Genomic DNA, 27592 nt, shown 5'->3' with positions numbered 1-27592 from the left:
GTAGTGGCTTGGGGAGTCGGGTTTTACTAGTTATTGTCCCTCCACTTAGCAGAACATGAGATTCCCAGCCTGTTTGGGTTGTTCCTATGAATAATATCATTGATGCTACCAAGCTTCTGAAGGCACACTTTTGTCTGCCATTACCCTTTTGTCCCCTTTAACCGCCTATGGCTCACATGTGGGCCAAAAGTGTTAATACAAATGTCTATTACCAAAGAATAGCCCCATCAGTTTGTACAGATGTCCCTGTAGTTACTGAATAATACGCCTTAGTGTGTAATAAGCCTTGCTGTGATAAGTGATTAAGCTCTAAGAATGTGTTACTGGGTCCAGACTTCTTTCCCACTCTCTCATAACTACACAAAGTATGTTGCAAACCCTAACTATCAGAGCCAGGCCTCAATTCAGACCAAAGGTGTCAAAAACCCAGTTAATTTACAGGCACATTCAATTCAGTCCTTCAGTAATGCTAATTTCTTCTTGCTCCCTGTGAAGTCCTAAGCTAACGCTTGTGCACTTGAAAGTGCTCTAGCAGCCTTGGATTAAGCACATTTGAAGCTTACAAAAGTCAAATAACACATGGTTGCTGTCACACCCACAAAATGTATCTTATTAGAATCATGAATAACAGCACAGTGCTCCCAAAATAGTGTGATGCAGCGGGACGTACAGACTGCACTGCAAATTAACATTGTGTGCAAGTAGTATTCCTTAAAGAAACAGTCCTTAAGATTTTTTCATTTCAACTGAAAGCAGTAGTCTAATGTATTTATTCTAAAAACAGAGAGGGTCTGGTAGGCTTTCGTGGTAGTTTTCCTGGCCATGTCATGATTTTATGTACACAGCCACTGAAAGAGGATCCAGCACCGTTTGCAGGTTACCTAATGGTGCTGATGCAAACAGAACAGCTAGTTGTGAGAGCTGCTGCAGACGTGGGGATGTCAGGACGATAAACTCAGCCTTCATCTCCTTATTCACCTACTGTTAGACCAAAGAAACAGACTAAATGTAAGCTTGCAGTGTTTAGATTCATCCGCTCTGAAAGGAGATCACACTGCACATTTTAAAAGTACTCTTTGCAATTACACATTCTCACCAGAGAGGTCTCCAAATCACCAAAACGTTCAGACTATCGCTTTAAGATGATTAACTCAATAATGATCCTGCATTTGAGGCCTAGGTTTTACTAAGCTTGGGCCATGGGCCATGAAGTCTGACTTACTTAGAGTCTGACATACCTACAATGTTAGGTAATGGGTTCTCTGACAAAACACTGGCAGTGTTATTAGGCTTGATATTACCTTATACTTAAAGTAGCTGCTTTTAAACTACATATACTTAGGTGTGTTACAGTGTACATGCGTGTGTTTAATATGTGAGATACGAACATCTGAAGAGATAAGGAAGGAAAATATTGGGGAAGGGAGAAGTCAGCCTGCAATTTAAGATTGAGAATCAGAGAGAGAGAGAGAGAGAGAGAGAGAGAGAGAGAGAGAGAGAGAGAGAGACTGTATGTGTGTAGGAGAGCGTGAGCTGCATGTTACTCCAGAGATCCAGCACTTTCTGGGTAGGAGGCTCTTATCATTGCTCTAAATCATCTGACTAATTAAGGAACCCATTTGCTTCAAATAAGTCATTTCAGTTAAATCAGCCACTTGCTGTCGTTTGCTCAGTTATAGGCAGCCTTTCACTTTGCACTTTCAGATGTTTCCCATAGCTTAGCTACGCTCCTGCTCAGAAATAACCTTTAATAGCACACATATGCACACACAGACACACACACACAAGCAGTTTTAAAATGACAACAGTGATAGAAGACAGATCTTTTTATTTTTTTACTAATAAAAACTTTTTACTCATAGAAAATATCATTTCAGACATAGAACATAATAATATACAGTAATAATTTCAGATCTACAGATCTAGAAAGACTAGTCATAAATATAAATATATTGTTATCCCTTGATTTCCCTTGAATTACAGTGTAGATAGCTGGAATTACAATGACGCTATCTTTAATTGGACATTTTACTAGTAAAACTGTAAATATAGATATTAAGCGTAAAACATCAGATTAAATTTATGACAACATATGACTACTCAAAATTACATTTAAGCATATGTCCTCCCTACAGTATGGGTGGTCAGAATGTCTTCATAGCACTAAAACTATTAGTTTTATAGTTGATCTGAAATGACAATTTCTTCTAGGACAATAATTGCAGTTTTTACTAGTACAGTCACAGTCACAGTTTGTGTCATTGCTGTCGTTTTAGGGATGTTACAGCAACAAAGTAACAGTTATTTCTCCTGGCAAAAAAATACACACATACACTGTGTGTCTGGGGGAGATTTTGGAGAATGTTAGGAAATATGTTTGGCACATCTCATGGTTTCACATAGGATATCTCCCATATTCCCCTTCTAATATATACATCCACATATTGATGTATAAAACACTTCATATCCACATATCGATATATAAAAGTATTGTGATATTATTGTGATATTATGTTTTGCAATACTGTATCAACTCTCAAAAACACAGTATTGTGTTGTGTTTAAACCTTGACTGCTAAATAGCGGTGTATTTAGAGTGATTGATTTAGATTGACTTCTGATTGCATCTCTGGTTGCATTTTTTTACTCAGATGGTATGTAGAACGTATTGTATCACACCATGGCTAATGTATATATGGTATTAATCTTGCTGTTAAAGGCTCTCTTGGTAGTGAAGGAACCACTTTCGAAAATAGTAAGGAAAGATAAGGTGGTCCTGAGTGTCTGCAAACTTTTGACCAGTACTGTGTGCCTGTGTCCGTTTCAGAACCACGAGAAGGAGACGGCTCTGCACTGTGCGGCGCAGTACGGTCACTCGGAGGTGGTGTGTGTGCTGCTGCAGGAGCTGACTGACCCCAGCATGAGGAACAGCCACGGGGAGACTCCTCTGGACCTGGCGGCTCTGTACGGACGGCTGCAGGTGGTGCGCATGCTGCTGAGTGCACACCCCAACCTCATGAGCCTTAATACACGCAAACATACGCCGCTGCACCTGGCCGCCCGCAACGGCCACCACTCCACCGTGCAAGCCCTGCTGGAGGCCGGCATGGACGTCAACACACAGGTGTGTGAGGGTCACTATGGATGAGTGTTAACAATAATGCAGCATTAAAGATGTAAGTTAGTAAGTAAGTTAATCTCGCTGTTGTTCTTTACATTGTGGTTAAATGTCAAGATGAAAGGACCAATAGAAACGCTCCAAATGACTTGAGGTTTTTTCCCCTTCTTCTGTAAAGTTGTCATTTTGGAGATGCAAACTGTTTGCGTAACAGCAATGCTATGCATATGTAAAGAACAAGTTTTTTGATAAATATATATTTACAGAATTTTCACATATTCCCTATTTCACATATTGCAACTGATTCCAATTAAAAATGAAAGAAAAAATACATAAATAAGTAAACAAAACTGAGTAGATAAATTAAATGAATCAAACTGGTAAAAAGATCAAGTTAAAGTAAGATAACAATGTATCCATATCCATAGAGCTATCAACATTAATGGGCACACATCCAGCAGTTTAACTGGGTAATGAAAAACAATAGAAAGAAACAACAGCTAGGGTATCAAACCTAATGGTCATGTACATTCGCTAGGTACTCTAAAAAAAATCATCAGACTACCAGACGAAACATATCTGAGCCTCTCAGTATGAGCCACATTTTAAACATAGACGGGGTGTCCGATTTGCAATTATTCTACAATATGTAATAACAGTTTGTATACAATTATCAGTATGTTTTAATGCCACTGAAAAATCGAATAAAGCTATTGTAAGGAAGTTTGAGGCCAAAAAACTAGTTTAGGTAGGTATATGAATGCAGACGCTTCTAGCTATGTAAGCATCAGGTGTCAAGCTGCATTTTCCTCCCTGTAAAAATGTACACAGTGCCACCATCAGTTACAGACCTAAACCCCTTTCTATAGTCTGTGTCTTTCTGCAGCAGATTTAACCCTGATACTGGCCTACAAAGCCAAAAAAGCCTCCTATCGGTTGGCAGTGCTCAGTCCGTACTGAGAGCCCTTCAAGCTTCAAGTACAGCTTTGCCTAACACATGTGAGGCATCTAGACTTTTCTCTGTCCTGGCGTTGAAGTGGTGGAATGAACCTCCCTTGGGTGTATAAACAGCTGAGTCGCTGGCGGTATTTTCAGACACAGACTGAAGACCTTGAACTTTTTCGAGCAGTTATTCAAGACTTATGGTTTCGCCAATGTCCTATTGCTGCAGATATTGATATTTTAGGCATAGTCTGTTGTTAGTATTGAGCTTTCAGATGTGCATATTTGTATATTGGAATCAGCACTTTGCAGTCTTTTGTGTCCGGCAGTATTTTAATTCAAGGCTTTCAAAGCCCTTTTGGAAGTCACTGGATGAGAGGAGTTGCTGAATGCCATAAATGTCAGTGTAATCAGTAAGTACTACAGGTAAGCTGCATTTAGCATAAAAAAGAATTCACTTCCATTCAATCGTCTAAAGGTCTGTAATAAGACAGAAGCTCGGGTACACTCTTAAAATTTCTTACACATCTCTATTACAAAAAACAGTTCTATTTGCAACCAAATTTTCTTTTTTTGTATGGCATCGTTCTATGGCATATAGAATAATAATAATAATAATATCTTTGGCATATAGTAATAGTGCCTAAATCTGAATCTGAATTAAATTCAGTGTGACCGTTCTCTGTGGTATGACCATGTTATCAGGCATGTACCTACTTTAGGATCACATATTAAAGTGCCTCAGATCTGATTTGGAAAAGATCCACTTTTTGTGTTTACATCTCTGTTGTCATTTAGACAAGCTCTCTTCTCTGGATAATGTGAACGTAGCCTTTGATGGCCTTGATACCGCTGCAGCTGAAGAACTGCCCAATCATTGCTCGGATCTTTTTTTCAGTCTTTGTCTGGAAAAATCTGTCTTCTGTGCTGCCACTCGCAATCTAGCACTTACCAGCAGCCTAAATCTTACCTGATCTTCATCAGGAAGACAGAAGACTTTCTCAGTAAGAGCGTCGGTAAGACATTGACCTAGCCTGAGCTTAGGGGCAGTGTGTCAAGGACCTTAAACCACTGTCCTGACTTGGTCAGACAGGGCAGTTTGTGTGTGTGTGTATGTATATGAGTGAGTGAGTATATGAGTCTTCTTGAGAGAAAAAGGGAGAGAGAGGGATGTAGAGAGAGTGGTGTAGGGCCTGGAGGAATGAATAATTGATCTGACTCCGAGAGTGAGAGAGAAACAGTGGAACGCTCTGTTCTTAAGCTCAGGCCTCAGGCCAGATCACGTGTGGGCTTGTGTGTGTGTGTGTGTGTGTGTGTGTGTACATGTGTTGTGAGAGAGATAGGGAGAACATTTGTAAATGCTCAAACTGAATTAATGAAATTAAGAAATACATACTGTGCAGTTCTACTAGCAGTTTTTAAGACCTTATATTATCAAATATCAACACTTAATTGGAAATTTAATTACATGAATTTGGTGATGAATTATGGTCAGTTGTAATATGTATAAGTATACACCAAACAGAAACAGCAGAAACCTGTCTAAGAATTGTGCAAAACAGCACTAGGACCATGCAGAGCCATTATTAGGCCTAGTCCACAGAACAGAATCCCAAAACAATCAGAACCTTTCCAGGTATCAGCGGTGTGTCTGGAGGAGGAAGAATTAAGCATGTGCTGAGACAAACACCCTGCCTACAGTGAAGCATGGCAGTGGCTCAGTGATGTTCTGGGGCTGCTTTGCCTGCTGGCACTGGAATGTGTGAAGGGACAATATGGCTTTACTCAAGTATCAGGAAACCCTAGGACTAAACTCCATGCCTTCTGTGAGGAAGCTGAAACTTGGGCATCACTGGATTGTCCAACAGGATAATGATCTCAAGCATACCTCAAAGTCCACCAAGGCTTGGTTTCAGAAGAAGTCCTGGAAGATTCTGGAGTGGCCGTTACAGTCGCACACCTTGAACCCCATAGAAAGTCTTTGGTGGTATTTGAAGAAGACGATTGCAGCACACAAACCCAAGAATACTATTGAACTGAAGGTCATTGGCCATGAAGAATGGGCTAAGACTCCTCAGGAATGCTGCCAGAAGCTGATGTCTGGCTGTGCATCATGTTTGCAGCAGGTCATAACAGCAAAAGGGAGCTCTACTGAGTACTTAAGACCCCTTAGTATGTTTTTCTAACAAGCTGATTATGGTCTGAGTCCCAAGCAAAAGTTATCAGTTGTTGGGCTGTGCGCTCAAGGGAACATTTAAGGGACAAAGAATCTAAACTCCATTCGGACAATCTGATGTTCACTGCATTTTCAGCGCTTTTTTCAGTTGTGGCGAGAGCTGCTTTGATGGCCGGGCCCATTTCTCATGTGAGGCAATGTCTGTTTATAGCACACATAAATCAGTGCACCCTCACCCCGCCACCTGCAGCCTGATCTCATCACTGAGGCTAGTTAGTCTAATAAAACACAAAATGAGCAACAATTCTGAACATGACAGTGTTATTGATGTTAATTGTCCTAAGTTTGCGATGGAAACTGGATTAGACTAGATTTCCTGTCTCCCGGCCTTACAGAGCTGTATATCTTCAAGCCTGAAAAGAAGAATCGTGATATACGGGGAATCTGTACAGACTGATGCCAATGGGATTATCATTGCAAACCAGAGAAGCCAAACTTGATCTATATCAACAAAAGCTAAACTGTGGCAATTATCAGCAAACTACAGTCACTACTAATCGCTCTCACTGTGTGTGTGTGTGTGTGTGTGTGTCAGAGTGTGTGTGTGTGTGCATATTTTGTCACGTGAACAGCAGAACACATGCTGGGTAGGGGTCTTTGCTTGTGACTGAGAGCAGCTGTATGAGAACAGGACTTTGATCACGGAAGCCATGGGCATTGCCCCCCACCCTCCTCTTCCCCTCTCACGCTCCCCATCTCTTCCGCTGTCTCTTGCTTTTTCTCTCTCTCTCTCTCCCTATCTCTCTCTCTCTTCCTTTCCTCTCTCTTTGTTTCTGTCTCTCTCCCCATAATGCTCATCTCTCTCTCGCCCCTTCTCTCTCCCTCTTCTCTTTCTCTCTCTTCCTTTTGCTCTCTCCCTCCCCATCTTTCCCTCTTTCCTCACGTCACGCCTCTCTCTCTCACCCAATCTCTCTCCCTTTCTCTTTCTCATCTCTCCCCTCTCTCTCTCTCTTCATCTTTCTTTCTCTTCATCTTACTCCTCTCTCTCACCATCTCTTTTCCCCTCACTTCTTTTTATTCTCTTCCTGTCCCTCTCTTTCTCTACCCATCTCACTCCACTCTGTCTGTCTCTGCCTCCCTCTACCCCCCGACAGAACCAGTGAAGGCTGTAAAAACAGGATGAGGATATGATACTGCAGTAATACTATGTGTAATACGAGCGTATTTTGTCAGGCCATTTGCAATTTGTACGAGTAATTGGAGTGTGTGTGTGTGTATGTGTGTGTTTGTGTGTGTGCACACGTCACATTTACACATTGAAAATAATCACACCTAATTCCCCTTCTCAGTGTAAATGTGAATGAATTATTTATGATACATTTGCAATGCTCTCTGTCCCCAGAAACACCCCCACCTCCTTCCCTCCAAGCCAGTGTTTCCACTCTCACTCTCACTCTCACTCTCTGTGTGAAACACACTCACCCAATCTGATAACAACTACTCACACACATGCACATATGCAGTGGTGACCAGGTTTGGGGCAGTTCCACTGTGTGATTGAGGACACAGGAGCAAATTCAGCAAATTGAAGGCCTGATTGTACAGCTGTTGTTCTTCTCAAGGGAGAAATAGTAGGACTAATGGTAATAAAGCACCAGCCTGGGAAAGCAGACCAGGGATACAGTCCTGTGCTAATTGTGTATGAGCTATTTATCTAAGCCCTGTTGACCTAAAGCATTGTGGTGTTAAGGTCATTTCAGCTGGTAAAGACAGTGTTTAGTCTGATGCTTGCTTCAGCATTTAAAATTGGTTGTTGTTCTAAGAGGCCTTCGGGAAACCCAGCCCAGGGCAATAAATGTGCAGAACAGTAACATTAGGACACATATAAAGAAATGCTCTCACGATACATTGTGATACAGTGTGTGTGAGTGTGCTAGCCTGACCATTTTCAAAGCTCTTCTCCAAAAAGCCCAATATTTACAGCTACCATTCAATACCTAGTTTACATAATCAGTTAAAGGAATATTTCCCCAAGAATAGTTGACTTCTGCTCTGGAGCTAGAAGGATAATATAATAGAAGGATATGCTGTCCAAGAGTGCTACATTATCCTCATGAAGAGCCACAAGGAGGTGAGGAATCCACTGTTTCACACATCAGGCAGTGTCTGTTTATTATATTCATTATTTTTGGCATTATCATTTATTCTAGTACTCTGTCATAATGAAATAATGCAATAAATTCACAGAAACATTAAGCAGTTTCAAGCAAAACTATCCCAGCCTCTCATTTGCTGTATCTTGCCTTGATAGTATCTATGGCGTAATTACAAATGGCTCATAAAATATAGGTTCTATGTTCTACACACAAAATAGTGTTTTATATGTCTAATTGGAAGCCATTTGTATTCAGAAAAAAATGCAGTACTGCCTTTAGTGCTCAGTTTAAGTATAGAAGCCATAGTTTAATGACTTGTGTAGTGCGTTGTAATGTGTTGTGTAGAGAAATGCTGAGTTTCCTTCATTGAGATGCCTTGCCAGTCATTTACTGCAGCCGTATTCGGTTTCTGCTTGTATGTGGGTATTTGTGGGAGTCCAGTGTTGTTTACAGTAAAAGGGAAATTGGGCTGAGGGTCACTTGGGTAGAGGTCATGTGTTAAGAGGCTCTTGAGCTGCTTTCATGGTCACTATGGGTCACTATCCATCTGTACTGTGAGGAGCATCCTGTCAGTTTTGCAGCATTTGGCAGAATCTGAGCAACTACTGCTGCTCCTGTCTACTCATGTCAAGCATCACCTTACCAGTAAACACTGTTTGGAACCCAGTTCCAATGCCATAATACTGCCTCCACCATGTTTGACAGATATTCTTTAGATTCTTCTCCAGATTCATCTGTCCAAAGAATTTTCCTGTTCTGGCCTGGTCTAAACTGGCCTTTCTGTTCTTATGTGTTAGTATGTGTAGAATTGTGTTAAAGTAAATAAATTGTCACAAAAAAACTTATGCTGTTGAATTGCACTTTTGCAATTTCAAAACTAGGGACACCAAGAGACTGAAAATTCATTTCTGCCACATCTGTAAGTCCTCCTCAATTGCTGATGAAATAGAGGGAATCCTGCCATCTATAAGGTAGTGATGGGCGGCCTTCTAAATGTTAGCACTCTCTTTGATTGCGGCAGTGGTGTATCAAGCAGAGAAGCCTTTGACTGGCTCCGTTCTTGTCACTAAGCCCCACCTCCGCACGCTTGTTAACGACCCCCTGCCATGCATTTTTCCAGCATGCCAAGTGGCTGGGAGGCGGGTGTACTTCACCTGCATCAGCACCTCTTTGAACAGCATATTGAGGATTCCCATGAAGGGCTACCGAATGCTAATCGGAACACTTGTATCAACATCTATCCTCTTAATTTGCCATGTAATAACAAGGGAATGGGTCACACCTGCCCATGAAACTGCTCACCAGTCAATTGTCCAATTAGGTTTGAGCCTGTGAAAATGGAGATGCTATGTAAAAAGTGGCTGTAATTCCTAAAAGCTTAATGCAGTATTTACGCTTAACCACTTGACTTAGCCCTGACAGTTCAATCAGGTCTTCATTGCTTTCATTTGCTTCATGTTAAACCCACCGAAGTGGTGTAGGAAGGCGAAAGCAATTGTGTGTATGTTTGAAAGAGAGCGAATGGAAGTCAGCGTGAGCAAAAGTGAGACAGAGATGGCCAGAGACACATAGGGAAGCTCTTAAATTCCTGGAAGCCCAGTGAGAGTGAATTGATTTCCTTTCTCCAATGATATCACAAGCTAACCGCCATGGGAAACAAGGCTGGAAATGGCCCTCAGTGATGGGAGGGGGGGGGTGTTTGGCTTCCTGTCTCACTGTGAGCATGTTCAGTACTCATTCAGATCCTGAAGAACATGGTTGTGAGAGTTGGAGCCTAGAAGATCCCTCCACACGCCTGGTTGTAGTCTCTGAGCTTTAGCCCTGGAGCCAGCGGCAGACACCGTCCCGCGCCCGTAGGCTTCTGTCTGACTGTGTCAGGTCTGGATTAGCTCCTGAGGTTTTCATGCGATCGTGCTGTGGGTTTTCTTTGCAACATTTGGGCCCTCAGAATGTTGGCCTCGGGTCTGAGACGTTTCCTGCTGATTGAGGATGCACTCTTTGAGATGTAAGTATGGGTTATATGGGCCTCTTCAGCCTGTGTAGGTGCAGGGTCTGTGTTTGCTCTGTGTACACAGCGCAAAGGAGCATAGAGCTACAGAAGAGCCTTTGAAAAGATTGGTGTTTTTGCTTTATTGGTGGCCTCTGGGAACTGTGTATGCGAGTGCGATCACTCCTCGGGATTCCCCTGGACTGCAACTGAAGTCCAGCAACCTGTCAGACGTGTGATGTTGATGATGAAGTGTGATGTGAATGGGTTGAACCAATCAGTATTCCAAAACCCCAGAGAAGTGTTTTACATCTCTCTGCATCCTATAGAGACATGCACTACTACAAAATTGCTACTACTACTACTATTGTATACATTGTATCCCGATGCTTAAATGTCTACGATGACTGCCATTTTTCTATTAATTTGACATATATGCATCATTATTTCTATGTAATTTTACTTGGAAGCATATTACATATTTATTTTTGCTACATTTTCTTTTTAGCAAAATCAACCCATAACAGGATATCTTTTTTTGGGGCTTTTACTCCATGTTCCAGTTTAGAATTCACAATACTTTAGTACTTCCACTTAAGTATGGTGCTTAAAGAACACTTCTACTTCTACTCAAGTCACTTTTTTGATAGAGCAATTGTACTTTTACTCAAGTCTGGGTCTCTAGTATATACATGTCTGCCTGTTACTGATTGGCTGGAGTAGTGTAACGTGTATTGGACTGAAATCATATACAGTGCCTCATACACAAGCTCATACACAACATGGTTATACATGTATGGGTGCCTGTTGTGAGGCAAAATGAAAATGAAAGTTTCCTTATTTTCCCATCACCATTGTACCATCATAAATATGTCCTGATCCAGTTGTTTTGGCCCCTAATCTTTGAGCCCCTGGGTACCTTGAATGCTGAGTACCTGCTGATTATCATCCAGTCCAATCTAATCTGATTTTGGTGTTTCTATAGATTTTGATAGTACAGTGTACTGCTAATTAACACTGATGTAAAATCACTTTATTTTTAGCAAACAGTTGATGTGAGACATTCTGAACTGATTTACAGAGTTTGGTAGTCTACGATTTTAAAGCTGCTTTATTGTAGTGTAAGAAAGTCTGACCGACCTGCCTGATCATTCAGCTCGGTAAGAGATTACTGTCATATAATTAACATAAGTGCCATAGGCCCCTTAAATAGAACCATGTGGGACTCCAGGTGTTATGCTAAACCAAACTGTTTCCAAATACTGCACAATAGTTTCTGAATAAAGATTAATAACTGAATAAAACCCTACATTCACGTCATGTCTGATGTGTGTATGTGTAGTCTACAGTTGTCTGAACTGTTGTGAATATGCTATATTCTGATTTACTGTAACATGTGTATTATATTCTGTTTTTTTAGAGCTGGTTTAGAGCCTGTGAATGCTCTCAAAGTTCAAATATTAGTACTGTGTTGTTTAAATTTCAATAATAATTTCTGGCATTATTTGAGCAGTTGTTTTTGAGCAGTTGTCATTTCTGCAAATAAATGCTCTAAATAGCAGTAATTCAGGGGAAATGTTGTCCATGGTTTATGTTAATTTCCCTGAACACACTGCCTATAGATAGAAAAAGCAGAGAAATGGATCGTATAGGGTGGTTACTTCTTTTCTTCCAGAGCTGTATAGAATAGAATAAAATATGCCATTGCAGTACAACAAAATTAGGTTTCACTTGGTAAAAGCAGCAGCAAATAGTTAAACATCTGGAGGAAAGCAGTTCCAAAATAGTCCAAGCACTAGAAACACAGACCTTATTATTTAATTATGTTCTAATGTTCCAGACTACGAACTTTTCCGCTCCCTTTTTAGAACACTCCTCACTGCTGTGGACTGTGAATAATGTCCACTAATGGTATCTAGAGGACACTATGCTAAAACACAGTGGTAAAAACAAAGGATTGGCCCTAAATCAGCCTTAAAATAGCTGATAGCCTGTCCAATAAACTATGTCTGGATCAGCTCTGATCATGATCAACTGGAGCATGGAAATTGCATCCATTGTAGAAGTGCTTATCTTATGTGCTTCCCTATCTATAGGGTGGGATTCTATGCTTGAGGGGGCAGGATGTTGTAGGGGTCTTTGATTTAATGAAGACTGATGGGACATGTTCTCGGTAAAGCCGAATATTGTGTGCAGTCCCCCGGCAGTTTATTAAAATGCTCCTGCTCAACAGTGTGTGGAGCTCTGTTATACACTCTCTGTTATACACTTCCCCAGAGGACAGCTTTTGTCTCATTGATAGATTGTAAACACACACCTTTTCTGGGAGCAGTAATAACATTGCAGCATCATATTCTCCATCCTCCTGCTTGTTTCTGACTTACTGACAACTCTCTCTCTCTCTCTCTTTCTCTCTCACAGACGGAGAAGGGCAGTGCGCTTCACGAAGCCGCTCTCTATGGTAAAATGGATGTAGTCCGGCTCCTGCTTGACTCAGGTACGTTATTCCAGACACAGAGATGTTCCCCTGGCCTTCTGTCCCATGGGCTGTGTTATGGTGGTATGTTTGGAAGAAGGTTATTTCTGTGTGGAGATGTGTGTGTGTGTGTCTGTGTGGGTGCATGTTTCTGGGTCTGAACAGTGGTATATTTGTACGAGGGTGTGTACGAGGTTCCAAGCCTAATCCCTCTGTGACCTTGACGCTTCCCTCTCAGAGCCATCTGCAGAGCAGGAAGTGGGAGACTGAGGAACTTCCTGCATTACAGAATGGGCTTTGTGGGCTCTCTTGTCGTATATTGTTCTGGAAAAAGTCTGTTTTCTTGGATTTGTAAATGTTTTAGAACCGAATCGAGTTTGTGTAGTTTTGTAGTGGAGCTGCCGCCTCCATCCTGCCAACACAGTGTTTTCTCTCTGTTATGGAAGACCCCTAATACTGACAGTCCTAATTCTCCAAAAAACTGCATTCAGACTTCTTCAAAGGATCTGTTTGTAGAGCGGGATGAAAGTAAACACATGCAGAAGAATGGGCGGTAAGTTTTGTCGCTGTCACGCAAAAACCTTGTATCTCCAAAAGGGCAGCTTTACAGGAGTAGGAATAAACCTGCTCAACTTTCAGTGGAAGTCAAGGTCAGTGTAAAACTATTTTATTCCAAGTCATTTTGGAGCATTTCTATTGGTCCATTCCTCATGGAGTTGTCCAGATTTACAGATTCATTTTGCCAGGTTCACATTATGTCAAAAAAGCCACTGAAATGGAGATACAAGGTTGTTACATGACAGCGACATTTTGTATATCAGTCACTGTGAGTGTGTGTGCCTTTGGGAGGTGGGGAAGTGGAAGTGAGTAGGAAGTATTGCTAGGACAGAGGGCATCCTGATTGGCCATTTGACCCAGTTGTGTCCTGACTTTCTCTCTGTGTCTCTCTCTCTCTCTCTCTCTCTCTCTCTCTCTCTCTCTCTTTCAGAGATCGATGTCAACATTAGAGATTACCAGGGAAAAACAGCTTTGGAGATACTGAAGGAACACCCAGCCCAGAAATCGCAGCAAATCACAGCTCTCATACAAGGTAATGTGTGTGGCACACACACACAAGCTGAAGCATGAATTGTCATGGACAAGAACCCAACAGATTAGAACATACAGTCTGGTTGGTACAGTCTGGCTGCCCCCCCCCCTTTATTACCATCCCACCCTTTTAGAGCACTGGCTCAAAATACACTCACACACACGCTCCAACGAGCAGGCATATGCTGCTGGCGTGGGTCTGAGGACGGATGTGTGCTGATTGATAACGGCTATTGGAGGAAGTTTGTGTTAGATGGAGAACAATGGAAGATTACAGTATGAAAGAAATCTTCATCCTTGGAACTCAATCTCAGTGTGTCTAATCAGCCTCGCTAAAGCAGCTCTGGCTGATGCCGTCCTGCCTCTTACTGTTGTGGCTGGAGCTTTTTAAGAGTGACAGACTGATATTCTGAAGGTTTTCTGTGGTTAATCTTTTGAAAGGTTTTCTATTCAAAAGTTCTATTGACCCCTGAGGGGGTCTCCCGCTTGATCGACCATTTTTTATTAATAATTTGATGCGTGTGTTGTTGCATCTAGTGAACATGATGTAACAATGCCCAAAATAAGACTTTTAGGGCACATCTCAATCATTTAGGACAAAAACAGAAACACAAAGAAGCACTTATTGATCTGAACTACACTCTGAATAGATCTGGGCATAGAAAAAAAAACATAGTGTATCCAACAAGCACAAAATCTTCATATATCTTATACTATATTTCAGCCATGTAACTCCTCTGCTGCATTCTCTTCACTGGCTTCCTGTAGCTGCTGCCCACATCAGATTCAAAACCCTGACACTGGCCTACAAAGCCAAGACTGGACCTGCTCCTCTGTACTTGATGGGAACGGTCAAAAGCTGATCTGTACCAAGAGCCCTTCAAGCTTCGAGTACCCACCATCCTTTACAATCCACGGAAGACAAGCATCCAGGCTTTTTTCTGTCCTGGCACCGAAGTGATAGAACAAACTTCCCCTGTGTGTCTGAACTTCTGTACAAACTGGTGGGGCTATTCTTTGGTAACACTTCGGCCCGCCTGTTTAAGGGGTTAAGGTGCAAAATAAAGTTATTAAGTTACTTATACCTAAAAATATCAAATACAAAGAATATGTCATCCAGCAACACAGAAACAAAGGTATACAGTATGTAGACTGACAAGGTACACCTGAGGTAGAAAGCAAGAAGACAGGGCTACAGATCAGAGGAGGATGGGTCCTCCTTGTGAGTCTTGGTTCCTCCCAAGGTTTCTTCCCCCAGCCCTGAGGGAGTTTTTCTTTGCCACTGTCATTTTCTGTCTTTTACTAATTACTGATTATGTAAAGCTGCTTTGTGAAAACAAAGTGCTATACAAATAAATTTGACTTGACTTGACAAAGGAAACACAGGTGGAAACACTAATGACAAGGCAGGGCTAGGACAGAGAATTTACGCAACTATGAACTATAACTTTGAATTGTTTTATCTGAGCATCCATGACTCACTAGCCTCATTAGCCACTAAATTAGCAATGTAACTTCATTGCAAAACGAATGAAGGTTTGGATCTTTTCACACCAAACATGATTGACAGCTCAACTACATATGGAATAAAGGAAAAAATTAGGAACTTAGACGATTCCTTTAATACCTTGAAGTCCTTTATGCTGTATTATGTGTGTTATCGTGTCCTATACTGGATTTCAACCTGGGCTGCAAGGAAAGAGTGTAGTTAAGTGTATTTGTGCTCTCAGTCTCATCTCGGACGTCGAGTGTCTTTTCTTTCATCTTCTAGCTCCATTTTAGTGTCTCATTAGAATGTGGGTGTGCTTTTATTGCTCCTCTGAGTCAGTACGGGAGAGACACTCCGGCACTCTGTCTGAGCCCATCCGAACACCGCAGTCACCTCAGACGTGGGCTTTCCAGCATCCGCAGAGTGCAGGAATTCTCTGATTATGGATGACTTGGGTTTTGCTAATCTCTAGTATACGAGGCGGCTCTGAGTCTATTGTTGCTTCCACAGCAATCCTATGGGCTGGGTAGGGCTATAGTTAGAGGAGCCGTGGAGATGTAGATTATAACATTTGCTGAACCTGTGGTCGCAGTCGCTGCAGAAGCTGTGTTTACGAGCCAGCCTGCGAGAGGGTGTGAGGATGAGGCCCATATGAAAGAAATTACTGCCAAGTGAGTAAATATGAGACAGGAAGGGGTCAGGAGATTGATATACGCTCTATCTAAAATGAAAAAGATCATTCTTGTTTCATTTCCTGTTTTCAGTGGCGGTATTTTCATGCTGTCGTTCAGGGGAACGCCACGTTCTGTTTGTGAGGTCAATGAAGGTTGCACTTGATCTCCAGAGGCGTATCCTAAGGCTAGATAGTGATATTTGGTGATTTGTAGAGGCATAGTTCAGTGAAGGGTCAAAATCTTACAGTGCTCCCTCTATGCTAAATGGAGTTGAAATAGCCAAGACATAGCTTAGCTTAGCAGTAAAAGCCTACACCTCAACAGTTGCCTGAATCATCTCACCCAAATTCTTCACTTTCTTGGGTAACACTAACCCTACAAAATAGGCCATGGTTCTAAATAGATCAACTCAAAGGAACATTTGGAGTTAAATAGTTACTAATAGTAGACTGATGGGAAACTGGTTGTAGATACAAAATAGTTCTATATAGTACCACAAAGGGTTCCACTATTGATGATGTCAGGTCTAAACAGCATACCGTAGCATAACCGTCACCCAAATGAACATAAAAAACTTCCTAACTGCAAATGAATATCACTGAAAGGCATTTTGAAGAATTTCTGTTGGTCAATTCTTTATTGATCATTCTTTAAAAACTTGTGAGATCACATTACTGCATCTGCTGCAGTCTTCTCCAGCTACAGTGAATTTACATGTATCTGCAAGTACATGTACACTAGAAATGCACCAATGCCCGAATTGTAGTATGATGCTAATAACAGTGTTTTCAATGTAGGCATCTTTTGATGCTGATACATCGATGCATAATCATTTGTGACATGTAGAAATTGAGACGACATCCACCTGAATCAAATTGACCCGAGAATCAGATTTCTGTCTGTAGGGTTATGAATGCATGAATAAAATGTGAGATGTTTAAAGGTGCAAGTATTTGTCATTGTACACTGTACAGCGAAATGTGTCCTCTGCATTTAACCCATCTGTTGTAGTGAACACACACACACACACACACACACACACACACACACACACACACACACTAGTGAACTAGGGGCAGTGAGTATACATACACCCAGAGCAGTGGGCAGCCAACTCCAGCGCCCGGGGGCAGACAGGGTAAAGGGCCTTGCTCAAGGGCCCAACAGTGGCAGCTTGCCGAGCCCGGGAATCGAACCCGCAACCCTGTTATCGATATCCCGGTGCTCTAACCGCAGTAAATACATCAGTCAGTAAATGCAGTCAAATCAAAACTGATGATGCCAAATCAAATCTGTCCGACTCTGATCATTTTTGTAAGCATTTATTTGTCAATACCGATACAGATATCTGATATGATCTGTTATTATCCCTGCTGTACACACTTATATTTGCTCTGTCTGCAGAATATATGATGGCCGAGAGTGACAGAGGCAGTATCATGGAGGAGCCAGTTCGCCAGTGTCCAGTTCCCACACCTCGCACCTCAATACCCTCACCTGCTGCCTCCCCGTCCCTTAGACACAAAAGTAAGTGTGTGCAGATGAGCGCTCCTGTAAAAATAGCTACACTGCGAAATAATGTTTATGTTTACATGTGAGAGTCACTTTGGTCTTCCCGATTCAGTGATACCAGTGACCACCGTTCTTTCACTGACATGCGATTCCAGTACAGATAACAGCAGCACCAAGCGGTCAAGTTGAGTACTGCAGGGTATTCCAGTCTGAACAGTTTAGCATAGTTCTGATCAATGGGAAAGGCACCTGTAGAATTACCTCATATACAAATACAATATTGATGTGAAAAGAGTACTGTAATTTATATTTAAATTATTTCGAGAAAAGTAGTTAAGAATCTTCAACAGCCAGAATCCTCACTGTCTTTGACCTATGTTTTTAGCCTCAGCAGTGTAGTATCCTCTCGGCTGATCATATCTATCACTTATCAGCAGCCCTCGTAAAATGAGGAAAAGTAATTAGGCTGATAAAACAGTCATTACTATGTATATTTCAGCAAGGGCCTGAATGATGGTGAATAGTAGAGTGCGGAATGGCCACTCGTTGCTCAACCAGCAGCTCCCCCTGTGGTGAGCGTGCAGCAGTGCATCTCTGGCTGGAGTCCCTGTGGTCAGGAGGACTGCTGAATTAGGGCCTTTCACCGGGGCTGCAGCGGCGTTTTCTTAATGATCTCAATTACAGCCAAACCTCACAGTATGCCTGGGCAAAACGGATGTTAACACACATCAGTGCACCGCATAGGTGCGACTCAGCAATCATCACAGCGGATATACTTACAGCGTGTCAACTTACAGCACTTTAAGTTCACACAGCCAGTCTGGTTAACCCCTCAAACCCAGTGACTATTATGAAACTAATATGGACCCATTATGTACATTGCGTTGTTATGGGAGGGAAGAACTGGGCCACATAAGGACCCTTCTTCATGAGGAGAAATGAGATAAGGCTGAATGAGAAGGAGAGGCTTCAAGATTCAAAATTTATTTACAAGTGGAGGTTGTCAGCTTTAATCTGTCAGGTCCCGTACTGTCGTTAATTTAGCGTCAAATTAGGATTTCCTCATGATTTCGACTGATTTCCTCAACCAAGCCTTTCCCCCCTCGCTCTCCAGATGATGCAGTGACGGGAGAATTGTCAAAGTTGCTGAACGAAATCAAGATGTGCCGGGACAGGGATTACTCCTTTGAGGAGCTGTGCCAGACCATCTCCTCTCACTCGCAGTCTGTGGAGAGCTTCTGCAGCGGCCGTCTGTCCGACGAGGAGAGGAACAGCACCCTCACTCGCGTCAACAAGGTAAGTGCAGCAAGGCCATGGAAAGTTGCTCGCACTCCCTGTGATGGCCATGAAGATCAGGCTTGTTTGTGGAAGAAGGGTGCATGTTCTGAATTTTCTGCTGGCATTTTTCTTTATGTTTTTAACCAAAGTTATATTAATATTGTTTGTGTTGTTTTCTGTACTAAAACATTTAATTTATTATTTATTTTTGACTATTATTTTTCTCTTCTATTTTGACTGTTTGTCATTTCTGTGCCAACCTGAAATCACCAACACATACTGTTACATTCAGAGAATGGATGGCTGAAGTGCTGGAGGCTCAATGAGTGCATGACATATGCTCTCATAAGCTCATGGTTGTGACTCCACAAGCATGATGAATTCTAAACAGTCTGTTTTTGCAGCCTGGTTCACATATGGGGATTGAATGGACTTAGGAAAGTCTTTCATTTCTAAAAAAGAGAAGGGTTCTGAAAAATGTTGCCAGGTCAAAATCACATGTATTAGCAATTCTGATAAAAAAGGACATACTCAGGCAGACTACGCAATTCTTATTAATGAATTAAATTAAAAGTATTCTTATATTTTAAACAAATCATGATTTTGGCTACTGGAACACAGGTATTGCCATATTTAAGACTGCCGACCCCAGAAAAAAGAGGAGCTGCTTTAGGTGTTTTTGAGTCATTACAGAAGTGCAACTAGCCTTGTTACCAACTAACCCACACCCCTCCGGCAGAGTGAACAAGCCTCACATGAGATTCTCTCGAGCAGAGGAAGTGTTTACTTTCCTGCTTGCGCATCACATGAGGCTGAAACCGATCAAGCTGATAAGCTGCACATAACTGCACTGTTACAGCAGCGCAGGTCTCATTCGGCTCGACGTATCAGCGTGTGGCCAGTAGAGAGCAGACTTCCTCCAAGTGCGAGCGTCTGTGTTGGGTATCCCTCACTTTATGTAATCATAGAATTCTTATTTATAGCGCCAAAACAGTTCCTTTCCTGTTGTTCCAGATTTCAGCACTGACGTCACTCAGCTGGAACAGAGGCTCTCTTTTGAAACGAGCCCACACTGCAGGATGAATAGATGCTCAAGAGCTGATGATTCGCTCTAAATCGCACTTGCGTTTGAGCTCTGCCAGAGATATGGCTCAGTCCTCGGGTCGGCAGTGCGGTGGAATATTGCTGTGTTGTGTGTTGGAACGCTGATTGGACCTCAATGGGGAGGTGATAGCTGGCAGGATCATTCATCACCATAGTCCACAGGAACTCACAGGAGCTTAGCTTTTCTCATTGCTGGCGTGATCGATAACTGGGACACCCGCACACATGCACACACGCACACCAGTAATGTGTGTACAAAGTGTTTGTGTCAGGTCAGAAATCAGTCCTCAGAGTAATATCAGTGTCCATGCACACACACTCACACACACACGCATAAGCAGGGTGAATGCACACGCACAAACAAGATCAATTTTAATCACATCTGTCACACCTAGTCAAGTTTGCTTTGGGATGACAGGTGGCTTGAGTCTGACATTTAACTAAAACAGTTCTGAAGGTTGGTGTGTATGCTTTTATGTGTGAGTGTGTGTGTGTGTGCTTGTTTGGGTGTCTGTTGAAAAGGCAAGAACACCTAATGCTCTACTTTACACTGATTTTACATAAATAAGATATATTACGTCATCACAGAATTTCAGTTGATGTCATGTATTTTATTATGCAGAGGATTGACCAAGTAATCAGTGCATTTCACTGTACTGGGTCTGTATATTAGCATATACAGTCAAGCTGGAACGCCACCATCTCCACGTATTACGTTACAGACTTATTCTACAATAGATTTGTGCACACCCTTTAATATAACTCCCAAAAGTGAGCTAAGGTCCACAGTGTTTCCACTGAGACTGCTCGAGATGTTTCTACAACTTAATTAGAATCCACCTGTGGTAAATTCAATTGACTGGACATGATTGGGGATTGCCAACACCTGCCTATATAAGGTCCCACAGTTGACATGCATGTCAGATCAAACTCCAAGCCATGAGGTCAAAGGAATTATCTGCAGACCTCAAAAACAGGATTGTGTCAAGGCTTAGATCTGGAGAAGGGTATGGAAAAAATTGCTTTACGGCTCCCAAAGAGCACAGTGGCCGCCATCATTCGTAAATGGAAGAAGTTTGGAATCACCAAGAATCTTCCTAGACCTGGATGCCCGGCCAAACTGAGCGGTCGGGAAGGACGGGTGTAGGCCAGAGAGGTGAGCAGGAACCAGAGGATCCCTCTGAAAAGAGCTCCGGAGTATCACTGTGGAGAAGATCAACCATTCAGGCAAATCATGCCTTAGAGGTAGAGTGTTCAGACGGAGGCCACTTCTTTGTAAAAGTCACATGACTGCCTGCTGGAGGACTATCTAAGCTACGTACTCTGAGATCCTAGGCTAAGGATGTTTTGAGATATGGAATCCCTAAATCTCCTAATGTTGTCAGTAAAATAAAATTGCATATTTTGTGACAAAAGATGAACTAAGGTCTATTGTAGAATCAGTCTATAATGCATTGAAACATGGAGAAGGTAAAAGGGGTGTGCTGACGTTCCAGCTTGACTGTAAGTAACCACACATGAATAAACAGCTACTAAATAAGCTATAAAAGCTTGAAGTGGCTAAACATTGACTAATTGTCTATCCTGCATTTTAGCTGTCAATACTTGGCTCCCAGCTGACGCCAGAAACACCCTGAACTCAAATAGAGAAGCATTATTCTCAGCCAAATTGTGAAAATGTTATAGCACCAGACAGAATTTAGAAGACCCCGCATGTCTCAGCAAATTCACACTCTGCTGTGGTAATATATCATTCTGAAGGCTAGCAACAGTTGAGAGTAATGGTGCTCAGCTCAAATGACCCTAATGCTTGTGATCAACCTATTTTGCAATAATTGTGACAGGCCTAGCTGTCCCAGACGGGTGGTAACAGTGTGTCATTTCTCTTTCCCGGCCACAGCGGCCCTCTCCCCCGTTGCCCCCTGCCATGGAGGAGGAGGAGAAAGTGTGTGGTCCATCAGGCCTGTGGGAGGCACTCACACCCTGCAATGGCTGCAGAAACCTGGGCTTCTCTCAGGTACACAGACGTCAAAACACACTTACACACACATTTTATACACACACACACACACACACACACACACACACACACACACACACACACACACATATATATATATGCAGAAGTTTTAGGCATCTAAGTACGCTATTTAAAACCATTAATCTGAGCAATAAGAGGGTTGTTCCTTTAAATTCAATAGATGACATTCGTGTTCAATTCCATCACCAGCCCACCTGGTTTTGCATCATTAAGCACTGATTTACCAAACCAGGTGTTGGATGATAACCATAAATTATTTATATATATATAGCAGTCTGTCAGTACTGTGAAAAAGGTCTAGGCACCTGGAAAAATTAAGTTCCTTTTCTCCTTTTCTGAGTGTAGTCCCATGAAGAGAGCTCATGAAACTGAAAAGGAACTTAATTTTTCCAGGTGCCTAGACCTTTTTCACAGTACTGACAGACTGCTATATATATATATATAATCATGACAATGATTAAGAATATTCAGACATTTAAATTGGAATATATCTATCTATCTATCTATCTATATCTCTCTCTCTCTCTCTCTCTATATATATATATATATATATATATATATATATATATATTCCAATTAAAATGTTGAATATTCTTCTTAATTAAATGTGCATTGCTTTTTATATATATATATATATATATATATATATATATATATATATATATATATTGAATCATATTATATATATATATTGAATCATATTTCCTGGAGCATAAATATCCTCATACAGCTTACAATACAATGAACTCATCGGCATCACTTATCAACAGTACGCTGAACAGCTGTACCTGCTGCTGGCTGGCTCTTTGCCTCTGTTCCTCTATTTCAAAGCTTTATGAGTCACGGCAGCACACATACACAAATGCATGCATGCGCACACAAACACACACACTCTCTTGCTAGGTCAGAATGAGACCTTGCTCTCCTTCTGCTTTCAATCGGAAAGTTTCACCAGCCACACAGAGGCCTATCTAGCACTCATGTTCTGCTGCACTCAGACTGTTTTTTGACTCAGACGCTGCTTATCATCTCGACACAGTCTCAGCGTCATATGTACAGTCTATGCTTTTGTACACTGTACACTGGGCAAAGCTCAGTGTTTTTCAGACTGTGAACCTAGAAAAACTTAATAGCAATGACTGCCCAGGTTTCCAGAGAGGAAGCTAAGTAGGCAAGTGACGTAAGACCGCCTGCGCAGCCGTGTTTCGCCTACATGGCAGCTTTTTTGGCATTTCAGATGCCATGCAGGAGTGCAGAGCTTGGCTTATTTTGCATGCAAAAGGAATCTGATTATATACGGCCTATAAGGGCGCTTTGATGGAAACTAACTTGATTTAACATTGACAGTTTAGACTGGCTCTCTTGCCAGTACCTCCCCTCACCACAGCGCAGCATAGATAATTGATGTATCCTTTAATCTGTCCCCAGAATGCACACTGCGGAAATCTAATATTTGCCGGAGCAGGATCCCGTGGAAACTGAACCCCACACACATTGCATGCTCAACCTTTAGAAATCTAGAGTTACTGTTGATAAGCCATGTTTGATTTCATTTAAGTTACATAATTTTTTAGATGCAACACTTAATTGCATAATTATTCATGACGTGGGCATGTAAAGAATGCCACTAGCCTGATTTGCATTCTTCAGCACCGGTCTCCACTAGGCCTGTCAAGATAATTACATTGTAGACTTATCGTACAATATATGTCATTTTTTAATGAAATTCTTAATCATGACAATGATTAAGAATATTCAGACATTTAAATCGGAATATATCTATCTATCTATCTATCTATCTATCTATCTATCTCTCTCTCTCTCTCTATATATATATATATATATATATATATATATATATATATATTCCAATTAAAATGTTGAATATTCTTCTTAATTAAATGTGCATTGCTTTTTTAAATGATAAAATAATAAATTGTCAATATTGCTAATTGCAATTAAATTATAATTATATAACAGCTGTTATAATGACAGGCCTAGTTTCCACACCATATTTTTGTTAGCTACTAGTCGTTTTATTGTGACTGAACAAAACCTGTGCAAAATGCACAGGATTGCAGAGTTTTCTTTCCACAGAACAACAACAAATACTCTCACAAATGACTCTAAATTATATTATTTATATTATAGAAATAAAACATAAATGTGGAATCGACTTCTGCTGATTATGGCAGAATCTCTCCACATATTTCAAGACATTACCATTGAGAAGTAACTCATACACACACACAATCATGTAAAAGTGGTCTGTAAAACTGAAAGTTAATATTGCTTGATCATCTTTAACATTCTCAGAATCTAACTGTTTTTAAAACTGTAGTTTTCCATGTTTTATAAAAATTGATTCACTCATTCGAGATCACAAAAACAAGTTGAGAAACATGCTGTCAAATAGCATCAAGAAGAACACTGTGAGCGAACATATTGCAGGAATATTAGTCCTAAACCAAAATATGTGTATATTATGGATATCACCAGTGCTTAAAGAACAGTGACCAACTTCATATTTTGTTCTAGAGAGTGTAATTAGTGCTGTTTAATTAGACAAGAGTGCAGCAAATCACAAATCTGTCACTACTGGTGCGTTTTGTCTGCATGTCAAAATATTGTGATAAATATTGTGTATCGTAAAATTATCTTCAAATATCGGGATATAATATTTTCACCATATCGCACACCCCTAGTAATAATCACAATGCAAAAACTGAGTGCAGTGCATTCTGACAGTTTGATGCCAAAATGCAGACAAAAAACTTAACAGACTGGGGCCTAAGTCATGAAAATGAACTGTGCCTTTGACATTCATGCTTTGGTGTGAGGGCTGTCCCGTACATGCATAAACATCTGGAAAAGTCAGCTCATTGCAGTCCATGCAGTGTCCATGCAGTTCTGAGGAGGTCCTAGGATAACACAGTATGTGTTAATCTGCTTGTAGTTATCAGTTGAGTAAAGTGGTGGTGCTAGCTGCTTGTGTTTTAGTGGCCATTCCTACAAGCCTCCTCTTATCTGAATGTGTTGCTATGGGAACTTGACAAAGGTAAGAAGCAAACTCCTGGCGGCTCCGACAGGATCTGGAAGTTTCTCTCCTTTCAGAGTCAATGCAGAGACCAAGTAGTCTCGAACCTGCAGTAGGGCAGTGGGCTTCTTATCTGGAGGGCATGCATGGAGCATATGGATGGATGGATGGATGGATACTAGAACAAATGGAGGGAGGGAGCTGGTTTAGATACAGCATTGATTGATCTGATCTGATAATGATGCCTAGCCACTTAGCTGTTAACCAATCAATCTCAGATAATTGTGTTGATTATGTTTCCGTGTGTAGAAGAGAAGGGCAGAACCTGTTTGTGTGTGTGTGTGTGTGTGTGTGTGTGTGAGAGAGAGACAGAGATAGAGAGAGAGAGAGAGAGAGAGAGAGAGAGAGAGAGAGAGAGAGAGAGATAGAAAGTGATAGAGATACCAAGAAATATGGACAGCTAATTTACACAACTTTCCTCGAACCCCCAAATGAAACTCATCAGCTAAGATAAAGTGCAGTGGAGCTACAAGGTAATATGAAAAAAAAGGATGGACAATTGTATTGAAGTCTAATAATGATACTATTGGCAGATAATAAAAAAGAAACATTGGACAGATTTGACTGATATTCCAAAGTGATATTTATCCCCTTAACACTGCAAGGCTTACTAGACACTAAGGTGTATTACTCCTTCTGTACAAACTGGTGGGGCTATTCTTTGGTAATAGAAGTTTGTAATAACACTTTCGGCTGTTTAAGGGGTTAATGATATAAATATCATTTTGAAATATCAGAATGTTTTAGGTAATGCAACTACTGTAATAAAATCTGTATTTTATAGATTTGACTGTGTTTATAACATAAAACGATACATAAAATGAGTTCTATATTTCTCTGTATTTCTTTTATGCTGGTCTGGCTAGATGTCTACACATTCACACAGAATGAGCAATTATTCTATCCAAAATCCATAACTGTACTTGAAACAACATTTTTGGACTATTATAATGTAGCTGTAGACCTTCATCTTAAATTCACCATAGTAACAGTTTAATTCCTGTAACTATTTAGGAATTACAGGAATTTCTGGCACAGTCCCTTTTTTCCCATTTTCACAGACTCAAATGTAATTGGACAATTAACCGATAAGCAGCTTCCTGTGCAGATGTGGCCAGTCCTCTTGTTATTTGATGACAAGGAGATAAAAGGTCTGGACTTAAAACAGCGTCATGTGAACCAAAATACGCCCTGAGCTCCCCATCGTAGACAGATATGAATGTGCATTTATAATTTGTTGGAATTTGCTGAAAAGCTAAAAGAGACAGGACCGGCATCTGAAGTGAAGGAACCATTAGGACTGATATGGCAGAGTGATATTATGAGATTTTCTGACAAATATGACTCGGGTCACACAATGCTGCATAATTAAGACGGCATACTCTTGGTAGGGCACACTTCACCAAAGGTACATAGTGCAGTTAGTAGTCCTCTGGGCCCGGCGGCAATGACAGAGACGGCATTCTGCCTATTACACCTCAGTGGAGCTGTTCAAAAAGGTGTTGATGTAGGTAAGACTTTAGTTAACTGTCCAATTACTTCTGTGAAATTGGTGGTGGCGGTGGGGGCTTTGTAAAAAAACTGTAATTCAATGCAGTATTTTTTCCCCCCAGTATTATATGGAGGCAGATCTGCAAATATTGTGTCACTGTCTAAATATACTGGTCCTGACTGTATAAACAGTGTGTTGTATACGAACAGATATGTGTGTGTGTGTGTGTGTAATTACTCTAGACGTTCATTCAGAAAGTGCAGAGGAGGGGGTTGCGTCTGCTGCTCCCATGAATTCCGCACCTATATCAGTTATTTCAGCAGCTTGATTTCCGCTGAGGAATTGCAGCAGAGGTGTCAGCTGTGTGAGTTAGTGGTGCTGGATAAGTGAACGTCACGTGTAAGAGAGCTCCTCTGGCCCACGTGCATCATGAGAGAGAGATCGCGGAGGAGGGATTCCGTCCCTCAGACAGGAAGTGTAATTATGCTGCAGGAAGCATACCGGAGTCACACGCCGGTCCGCCCACCTGCGCCATGTGAGGATCCCTCTGCTGCCACAGTAACGAAAGCCCCGAGGCACCTCCTGGTGGCACGGAGGGGTGGGCAGGGGGTGTGAGCAATTCATTCGGGACGGGGTTCCTCATGGAGCGAAACATAGTTCTGCAGCTCCAAACTAATGCTTAATTTCAGCACTGCAGGGTACGGACACACACACACACACACTGATGCACTCAGATTCAGAAGGGTTCTCATGGTTGCTAGGAGACAGAGAATTCATAAAGTGCAAGGCGTGGGATATCCGCCTACTTTCCATTGACAAATCTGAGGCTTCATCCGAATAGGTGCGTCACAGCAGAGAGAGCGAGAGACAGAGGGAAAGACAGAGAGAAATAGCAAGAGAGAAAGAGCAAGTCTCTTCTTCTTCTGCTCCATCTTTATCTTCATCATCATCATCTCGATCT

The 27592-nt window shown here is 41.4% G+C and overlaps 1 protein-coding gene across 8 annotated transcripts in view; it reads left to right on the top strand.

Annotated features, from left to right (window-relative positions):
• The window catches only part of anks1b (ankyrin repeat and sterile alpha motif domain containing 1B), a 261246-nt gene that overhangs the window by 83276 nt on the left and 150378 nt on the right, over positions 1-27592 (top strand). For 7 of the 8 annotated variants that reach the window (XM_072672508.1, XM_072672507.1, XM_072672509.1 and 4 more), the window contains exons 4-9: positions 2828-3124; positions 12801-12876; positions 13844-13945; positions 17512-17634; positions 18734-18915; positions 21902-22018. In XM_072672508.1, coding sequence (XP_072528609.1) covers positions 2828-3124; positions 12801-12876; positions 13844-13945; positions 17512-17634; positions 18734-18915; positions 21902-22018 — 897 coding nt within the window. Of the gene's footprint in view, positions 1-2827; positions 3125-10143; positions 10398-12800; positions 12877-13843; positions 13946-17511; positions 17635-18733; positions 18916-21901; positions 22019-27592 lie in introns of those variants that run through there. The other variant, XM_072672510.1, reaches the window with a different exon arrangement.

Source organism: Salminus brasiliensis, chromosome 2 (genome assembly GCF_030463535.1).
Source record: "Salminus brasiliensis chromosome 2, fSalBra1.hap2, whole genome shotgun sequence".
Classification (NCBI taxonomy): domain Eukaryota; kingdom Metazoa; phylum Chordata; class Actinopteri; order Characiformes; family Bryconidae; genus Salminus; species Salminus brasiliensis.
Note: the sequence above shows the minus strand (reverse complement) of the source record. Positions and strands in the feature narration are given on the sequence as shown.